General features: G+C 40.8%; 1 protein-coding gene across 1 annotated transcript in view; it reads right to left on the bottom strand.

Annotated features, from left to right (window-relative positions):
- Positions 1-342: 342 nt before the first annotated feature.
- The window catches only part of masp1 (MBL associated serine protease 1), a 17,048-nt gene continuing 7,869 nt past the window's right edge, over positions 343-9,521 (bottom strand). Inside the window, exons 6-14 of the mRNA XM_080732365.1 lie at positions 8,999-9,146; positions 8,671-8,789; positions 8,236-8,314; positions 4,758-4,892; positions 4,530-4,604; positions 3,299-3,546; positions 2,260-2,448; positions 1,645-1,853; positions 343-1,189 (exon numbers count right to left, since the gene is read on the bottom strand). Of these exons, the coding sequence (XP_080588491.1) occupies positions 934-1,189; positions 1,645-1,853; positions 2,260-2,448; positions 3,299-3,546; positions 4,530-4,604; positions 4,758-4,892; positions 8,236-8,314; positions 8,671-8,789; positions 8,999-9,146 (1,458 nt within the window). The 3' untranslated portion in view covers positions 343-933. The remainder of the gene's footprint in view (positions 1,190-1,644; positions 1,854-2,259; positions 2,449-3,298; positions 3,547-4,529; positions 4,605-4,757; positions 4,893-8,235; positions 8,315-8,670; positions 8,790-8,998; positions 9,147-9,521) is intronic.

Genomic DNA, 9,521 nt, shown 5'->3' with positions numbered 1-9,521 from the left:
ATGGGACATTCTGCATAATGAGTACTTTTACTTTTGGTACTTCAAGTACATTTTGATACCAACCTTTTTTTTACGAATGTCCTGACTTTTACTTGTAACAGAGCTCTACAGTTTTGAAACTTTTGAGTACTTTTTCCACCACTTAAGAGGAGACAGCTGGTGGGATCTGATCCTAGACCAGCTGAGATGTGTTTTTACTCTGTAAACTCTGATGCAACTGACTTCCTGCTTCCATCTATCTATGTGTGGACAAAAGACAAAGACAAAACAATTATTCCTTCCTTCTCAGAAAATGTTTATTTGAGTTCATACAGTTATTATGTATAGAGTGAAAAAATATACAATTGTGATAAAAAAAAGAATACTCCATTGAGGTCTGACTTTTTATAAAAAAGTGCTTCACAGAAAATGAATCCATTGTCATTAAAGAAAGGCTAGTGACTAAAAACATAATACCATAAAAATAATGTTTAAATAGGGAGTGGTATTTAAATAGCGCCTTTATCCAAGGTGCTTTACAGAGATTGTGCATTACATTCACCCATTCACACACACATTCATACACCGATGGCAGAGTAAACCCTGCAAGGCACCAACCTGCTCACTGGAGCAACTAGGGGTTCAGAGTCTTGCTCAAGGACCTTTTGACACTAACTCTGGGGGAGCCCGGGATCGAACTGGGAATCCTCTGTGTTCCAAGACGGCAACTCTACCCCTGAGCCACTACCACCCCTGTTACAAATAATTCTGAGATATAAAATTGTTTGTCTTCTTTTAGCTTGTTATTCTGCACACGTAACCCCAAAGCTATAAATGGTATTGTATTCATAAGAAACTTTAGAGTTTATGAGAGTTAGTTGTTTGATTTGATTGCGGCGTCATCATAATAGAGAAACACTAAGCATTGTCTGCTGCTGGAACCCAGTCTCGCCACTAGGGGTCAGTATCCAGGTGACTCTGTATCCATTCCACATAGTTTGCCACCCTGGTGTAAACCCCATACACTCTCTGGCTCCCGCACTCCTCAGGCCCTCCCCAGGACACCAGGCCGTGCACCGCCCACCGTCGGCTGACCTCGTCCTGGATGACGAACGCACCTCCGCTGTCCCCCAGACAGGTGTCCTGCCCGCCCTCGTAGAAGCCGGCGCAGAACATGTTGCTGGTGATGTTGTAGGACGTGGAACGCGACCTGTAGCCGTGTTGAATTTGACAGCAAAACGTTTTAAAATTAGTTTTAGTCGTAGTCTTCTGAATAACATTCTCTTTGGTTTTAGCCATGTTTTAGTCACCTGAAATGTTTTAGTTTTAGTCTAGTTTTAGTCTGGTTTTAATCTACACTTGATTTAGTAAATGTATTTTTGGCGGTCCTGAAAATTATCGCGTTGTGAGATTGTAGATTGACTATTTTCGTCTGTGATACCCGCGCACACCCATGATGACTTGTCTTTATTTCTACTGGATGTCTTCTCCGCTAGTCCCTCCCAAACATTTTAGTCTAGTTTCTATTTCTTGACACAATTGTCAGTATGTCTAGTCACAGTTTTACTCATCATAGATTAGCATTTATTTCGATTTTATTTAGTTTTCGTCGTAGTCGACGGACACTTTTCATCATACTTTTAGCCGATGGAAATCAACACTGACCTGTAGCTGTCCTGGCACTCCTCCTGAGGGACCACGGGCAGCCTGACGTACTGCAGGAGGTCAGAGGTCAAACCCAGGTCGGAGGGCAGGAAGGGGTCGGCGGGTGAGGATGGCGAGGCTGCAGCAGAGGAGGAGTTGATGTTTGGGTGGGAGATGCCCCACCCTGCCACCAGCCCCAGGGAGTTGGGGAAGGGGGCCGGGGGGCCCTCCTGTGGTGGGGAAGCAAGGAGGTGAAGGTGAGCTGAACACTATCAATCCGCATGTAGTGAACAGTGATCCACTGATGAACAAATAAACCTATGAGAGTAAATGGCATGAACCCTAACAGGGTAAATGGACACAAAGAAAAACTAAGAAACTATGGACACCAAACCTGGCATTTGTTTAAATAACAGAATCTAAATAACCATTCTCGGTTGGCATTAATGGTAAAAGGGAAAAAAATAAGAATCTGCAAACAAGTAACCAACATAATTTTGCATAGTATAACTAGTGTGTGTGTGTGTGTGTGTGTGTGTGTGTGTGTGTGTGTGTGTGTGTGTGTGTGTGTGTGTGTGTGTGTGTGTGTGTGTGTGTGTGTGTGTGTGTGTGTGTGTGTGTGTGTGTGTGTGAGACCTTGCTCTGAGGGGGCGGGAGGCAGACTGGCCGTATCAGCTCACTGAGTTCCACCGGCTCACTCAGCTTCACCATGGCGATGTCATTGTCATAGTTGCTGGGCTGGAAGTGCGGGTGCAGCACGATGGTTTCCACGGAGCGGTTGGTCGCCAGACGCTTGTCTCTGGTGTCATGCAGACCCAGGTACACCTCAACACCACACCACACCAAAACGACACGGGTTATGGTAATCGTCGTCGCTTAAGTTGAGATTATCCGACCACGGCCAACATTAAATACAGAAGATAACGCAACGATTTGTTTATCACATACCATACCTAAGAAATTAAGAATGCTAAGATTGTTATGTTGTTTAAACAGATGCTAGGTTTGATGTTCACCTGGTGGCCTAGTTTCTTTGAAGAAGAAGCATAGCCTTATTTATTCATAAAGAGGAGGAATTAGCATTTGACCAACACATTTAACCACTTTGTTGACTGGCATCAACAAGCAACACTACACCAACACAAAACCAACATGCATCAAAGTTTCATGTAGAAAACAGAGAGTAAGGAGTGCATCTGTTTGGCTGTAGAGTAATAATCTCCCAGGAAAGGTGCTCTTTGGTAGTCAGGTGACAAAATTGTTGCAAAAAAAGTTGGACCAAGGCACTCTTGAGGGACAGTTAAAAAGCCTTTATTTTAGGGCTAATGCATGGCAAAGTTTGTTACTGAATAGCACAATAAATAGTAATAATAAATAAATAAATAAATATGAATCACAATAACACAGTAGAACTAATAAGACACCCTAAGGGCGAGGTTGCGCTGAGACCACATGAGACTGACACAATATGTCCATATATGGGCATTCCCAGATATGGGCTTACTACTGATGACCTCAGGGATCTCCATATATGGGCATAAAAGGGACAAGGACGGCCACATATGGAGCGTGACTTGAGGCGTGACTGACTGACTGACTGACATGAGGCAGCGAGGTTTTTTCCCTTTCTGCTTCCTGGTGTGCATTCATTGTGATACAGAGGACGTGGTCGTACCTGGACATGTTGGGGGTCCAGGGGGACTACGCTGGTGTCCCTCCGCATGGACCTCAGGACGTGAGCTGCGGTGAGGACCCAGCGCTCCGACAGCAGGGCCCCGGAGCCAAAGCCGCGGTACTGGGGGACGCGGGACACATCCTCCACGCTCAACAGCACCTGCCAGGGGAACAGGCCGGCCTCTGCACTAAGTCCACCCACTATACGCTTCCTCACGCTGGGCAGAGCGCGCCACGGCTCACCACACCCTGAGGAGACCAGTGGTGGAAAATGAACTAAAACCTTTTACTTAAAGGAGCTATAGTCAACTTTTTCTTGAAAAACGGATGCTAAAATAAAAATAATGTTTCGAAAATATTTTATAAAAAAATAAGCTTCATATATGTGTTTCAATTAAAAAATGACCACAAAAAGCGTAAAATAACGATAAAATAATCATTTTGGCCCTTTGTTTACATTTACAGGGCCGGTACTTTGTTTACATCCTAGTCTGTAGACTAGGATGTCAGCCCTACAATGAAAAAGTTGACTATAGCTCCTTTAAGTAAGAGCATCAATACTGCAATATAGACATACTCTGTTACAAGAAAAAGTCAACATTTACTTGAGCAAAAGTACAAAAGTATTGGTATCAAAATGTACTTAATGTAATAAAAGTTGATAGTATTCATTGTGCAGAATGTCCTGTTTCAAATGTTTAAACATCTTTTGAAAATAGCTGATGCGATGCATTGTGAGCTATTTTCAAATGTCCGAAATGTATGGGGTTAAAGTAATAATAATCAATCTACAAAGTAACCGGTAACTAAAGTTTTTAGTAAAAGTACAATATTTGGATCAGAGATGTAGTGGAGTAAAAGTATTGTAAGTACAGTACTTAAGCAAATGTACTTTGTTACTTTCCACCAAAGGAGACAGGCGGTCCACCTGTCTCCAGCTCTGTATCAGTGAGTCTGTGTGTCTGTCCACCTGTCTCCAGCTCTGTATCAGTGAGTCGAGTGTCGTTTAGTATTGAATGTCTTTACAGTATGAGTCTTTATGTCTTCATAATTTGTCTTGATGAATTGAATGCACAGGACCACAATGGAAACAAGCCCTTAGGGCTTTTTTGTGTTATCCTTCCAGCATTATTGCATAACTGTAGCCTACATCTGTACTTTTTGCAAACTGTTAACAATAATCAACTGTTAACAGTAATCAATCAATCAATCAATCAAAAAGAGAGTCTCACCAGGTAGGCAGTTGGGAAGTTTAGTTCCTACATCTGAGTTGGTCCATTCTCCTCTCTCCCCACAGATATAAGTACCTAGAACACACACACACACACACACACACACACACACACACACACACACACACACACACACACACACGTAAAGGTAGAGTAACAATCACATGAAAATGTGTAGCTCAACGAGTTGAAGCTGTTTTTGTGGTATAACAATGAAAGGGGTCCTACTGTTGAGGTGTAGTTGTAGAGGAGACACCTCCTTACAGATGTAGCGCACCGTAGCGCCAAAATATGTGCTGTTGTCATGACTACCAAACACCACTTCGCCCATGGCAACCTCCTTTGGATTCCCACAATCCACCACTGTAGAGAGAAAGAGACAGGTAGTACAAGTCTTACGGGTATAACAGCCTTTATTTTGCTTTAAATTGTGCCATCATCTTTTGCGTTTTATTTTGCTATTCTAAACTGATAGTGTCAGTGTGTGCTGTCTCCTCTATATTATATTGCCTCTGATTTGGCATCCAAGCACAATTTTACTGAGTTGCGAAACTAGGGCAGCAGTCAGAAGGACAGCTAAGGGTTAAAGGAGCATTTCACCATAAGCCAGCTAAACTGTATTTTACCAATTATCATCACCCATTATCAGAGTCATAGTATACTATAGGTCTACCCATAATCCACCTATAGATGTTCTTAAGCTCCAGATAAGCAGTAAACGGATGGATGGATATAAGAGACATACACACACAGTATCGCAATAACACAGGTAATGCTGATAACTTCACATTTTGGTGAAGCAGTAATGTAAAGTATTATAAATGTTTGCAGTACATAATCACTAAACCTATCATTTTGTTATCAAGATTTAATTTGATGAATTTTCCATCCACTAATTCAGTCTGCTAGTGTGAGAAACTACAATGTAGTATGTTACAGTATATAAAAGAAATAGTGCTACGCGAATGAAATACTGTGATGTACAGTATGAAGCATGTTTGCTGTGTTTAGCTGTGATACACACATACATGGACATGTGTGGTGTGTCTATACCAGCAAAAACATGTTGACTTGAGTGAAAACACTGGATGGTGATGATTAAGGTTGGACCATTATGTTTCCTATACGATTATTGTTGTTGTTGAGACCTTCCACTACTCCTCCATTTGAACATTCCATTAGTTAATTCCGGGATTGTTGTTATTTTACAATTATGCACATAACCCTTGAAGCAACTCACAATACTTATTTGAGAAAAGTAAATTAGTGCAACTAATTAACACAGGATTAAGTTGTAAATGTCCTAGAGGGCGGTCCTTTACCTTTATTGATCCAGGAAAGGTTGACAGCTTCCCAGTGCAACCACAGTCTTCTACTGTTTATCACTGGGAACTACCTATAGTACAAGAAAGAACTGCCTTCTGCTGTTGACCACTAGGGGGCGGCCCAACACAACCACTGTCATTCACTGTTGTCTGCTGAGCAGGTCCACAATAACAACTACCCGCCGTACCCGGTAGGTAAAAGTACTCAAATGTTTTACTCTGTTAGGGTGCCCTCACACCAAAATACCTATGAGAGTGGAATATGCCTTCCGCCAATGCATTTCAATGAGAGTGAAGGGGTTTCATGCCAGCAGAGGATTTCTGCAAAAAAACGCTCCCTTATCATTGAAATGCATTGGCGGAACGCAGATTCCACTCTCATAGGTATTTTGGGGCACCCTAACAGTAAAAGTCCGGAAATAAAAAAATTACTTGAGTAAAAGTACAAAAGTGTTGGCATCAAAATGTACTTAAAGTACCAAAAGTAAAAGTACTCATTATGCAGAATGTCTCATTTCAAGTGTTCAAATGTATAAAAATCTATTGAAAATAGCAGATATACAAGCTCACAATGCCTCGCATCTAGATGCATTGTGAACTTGTAGATCTGCTATTTTCAAATAGCCAAAATGTATATAGGGCTGATGTGGTTAATGTATGTTTTGTAATAATAATCTACAAGTAAATAAAGTTTTCAAATAAGTGTAGTGGTGTAAAAGTACAATATTTGCATCTGAGTAAATGTATTTAGTTACTTTACACCACTGACTAGGTGTTAAGTGCTTTGCTTAAAGGAACTTCGATGGGAGGGAGGGAGAATGTTTCTTATTCAACCAGAAGTTAGCCTGATCCTATCACCTGTGTCCCCAAGAGATCATAATCCAAAAAAGGAGATCTGGTGAAATAAAATAAGAGGTCACTAGGATGGGAATACACACACACAAAATGAACACCCAGATTTTTTGTAAAAAAAAAAAAAGGATTTAGATTTTATTGCTGAGTTCTGGTAAGAAATGTTTTAAAAACTGAAAGAAAAAGCCTCACATGAAAAATCTGGGTTTGGAAAATAGATATTTTGAGTGACAGATTTGATATAAAAATATATACGTATCAACAACAGAGAAATATATTTTTGTACAGATTCATGGTCCAATTATGGCACATTGTGGAATGTCTAAAATAATTTATAAAAAGTATTATTTTGACAAAGATTTGCATTTGCAAATATCATTTGCAAGCTTTGTAGGTCAGTTGCATATTTAGTAAAGATGGCTGCTTAGGACTGTTTCATTACAGTAGGAAGCATAGGAAGAATACATCCTAGTTCCTTGATTTTGTAAAAAAAAACAAAAAACAAAACACCTAGACAAAACTAAACCAATAAAAAAGAATCTACTAAAACATTGGCAAGCGTATTGTAATACAATATTTCCATTTATCAAGGATTGATTGACCTTATTGTACCTTTGGTACAAAACATGTACCTACTGTAATAAGAAAGGTTCCATCAGTATCTAGTTACCAAGGTGATGGAATGTATCCTTCAATGAGACAGAGCCTAAATGTATTGGACAACTACCATTACAGTAACTACAAAATGTTTCACCCTCTGGCTTCATCCAGTCACAGAAAATAATGTGGATTTGTTGCTGTGTGGGTTCTGCTTGTGGAGAGGAGTTCAGTGTTGAGAGCCTATTGGTCTTAAGGTGCTGTCAATCAGTCTTATCTAGAACACGATTGGTTAAAATGCTGGACAGAGACCGCTGGCTCCTCCCCGATTCTGTTTCTGGAGGGTCAGGAAAAGAGAAGAGGAGAGGAAAGAATGGACAGAACAGAGAGAAGAGATGAGAAAGGGAGAGGCAAAACAGTGGGAATGGAAGGAAGAAAATGGATGAATAGAGGAGGCGACAGGGGAGGAGAAAGAGTAGAATTGAGGAATGAAGACAGGAGAGGAGGAAGAGAAGAGAAGAGTTGAAAGTGAAACATGCAACAAGCAAATAAGTCCTGAAATCATACTGTCATCTGCTGTATGTCATCAGGCACTGCATTGTGTGACTCTGAACCCATGACTCATTTAAATGACATTTACTTACTATATTATAACAACAATGCAATACATCTTAAATCTACATTTTAGGATGGAATACTAAATAATAATAATAATAATAAACACTTGCTGTAAAGAAGGTCTCCTACTATGATATTAAGACAGTACAGTGAGAGACACAGTGCAGTAGACAGAGTAGAGACACAATAGACACAGTGGAGACCATAAACTGGGTAGAGACGATAGAGATAGTATACAGAGATAGTTGCCAGGACAGAGACAGGGTAGAGACAGAGACAGTAGAGGTATAGTAGAGGGGATAAGTTGTCCTTACTTTGACAAGTGGGGACAGCATCACTCCACAAACTGTCTCTCTGACAATCTAACTGGTAATTATCCATGTACTCATCATCCTGAGACACAGACAGATAGGCAGGCAGGCAGGCAGACAGACAGACAGACAGACAGACAGACAGACAGACAGACAGACAGACAGACAGACAGACAGACAGACAGGAGAGAGCAATACACACAGCTTCCATCATTTGTTTTAATTCTGTTTTGAATCCTTTTACAGGGGGTCACTTTTACCAAATTTAACAGCTCTCATTAATTGAAATGTATGAGTTCAATAGAGGATTGAAGAAACTGGACAACTCTGTGTTAAAAAGTACTAATTGTAGAACTAGTCTTAGTGTGGGTGGGTGTGCGTGCATGCAACGCTGTGTGTGTGTGCCTATGTGCATGTGTGTGTGTATGTGTGTGTCACCTTCATTAGTCTGTATCCAGGTAGACAGGTGACCAGGATGTGGTCTCTAAAGGTGTATTCTGATTGGACAGGGTTCAATAAACCATTGGCTGGTGCTTCTGGAACGGGGCACTGACTTCCTGTTGAAAAAGTGTATTATTATTATTATTTTATACGGTTGTGTACTGTGTGTGTGTGTGTGTGTGTGTGTGTGTGTGTGTGTGTGTGTGTGTGTGTGTGTGTGTGTGTGTGTGTGTGCGTGCGTGCGTGCGTGTGTGTGTGTGTGTGCACTAGCGCTCGCATGCGTGCGTGCGTGCATGAGAGAGAGAGAGAGAAAGATTGTACTGACCCTGGGCTGTGTAAGTGAGTCTCCACCCCAGGTTCTCTCCAGAGTTATCTGAATGGAACACAACCTCAACCTGATGGCTGCCAGTGTGGATCTGACCTGGAGAGCGATCGCCACAGAACGGACCAAACACTGTACTTCCAGTCTGGATCTGAAAATTATTATTATTATTCTCATCTCATGATGATGAAGATTATGATGAGTATGATTATTATTATCTCACAGAGCAGCAGCAGAAAAACTGCTGCTGCTTTGTGTTTGTTTGTGTGTGAGCGATGCAACATGCCCTGAGCTCGTGAACACATTTTGAGTATAACATTATTAGATATAGCCTATTTTTGGCACATTTTGGTACATTCATTATTTTGTCATCCCTGTGCAATCTTTGATTACAAAGCCTAAAACCAATGAGATCTGTGACATTCTATGTTCAAACAGTTATCTGAATATTTTTACTTATTGTTGTTCAATTATGATATTCTGATTTAAATACCTTTGGAAATATACAGTTCTTTGACTCTCCTCT

The sequence above is a fragment of the Nannobrachium achirus genome (genome assembly GCF_963921795.1).
Source record: "Nannobrachium achirus genome assembly, chromosome: 8".
NCBI lineage: Eukaryota > Metazoa > Chordata > Actinopteri > Myctophiformes > Myctophidae > Nannobrachium > Nannobrachium achirus.
Note: the sequence above shows the minus strand (reverse complement) of the source record. Positions and strands in the feature narration are given on the sequence as shown.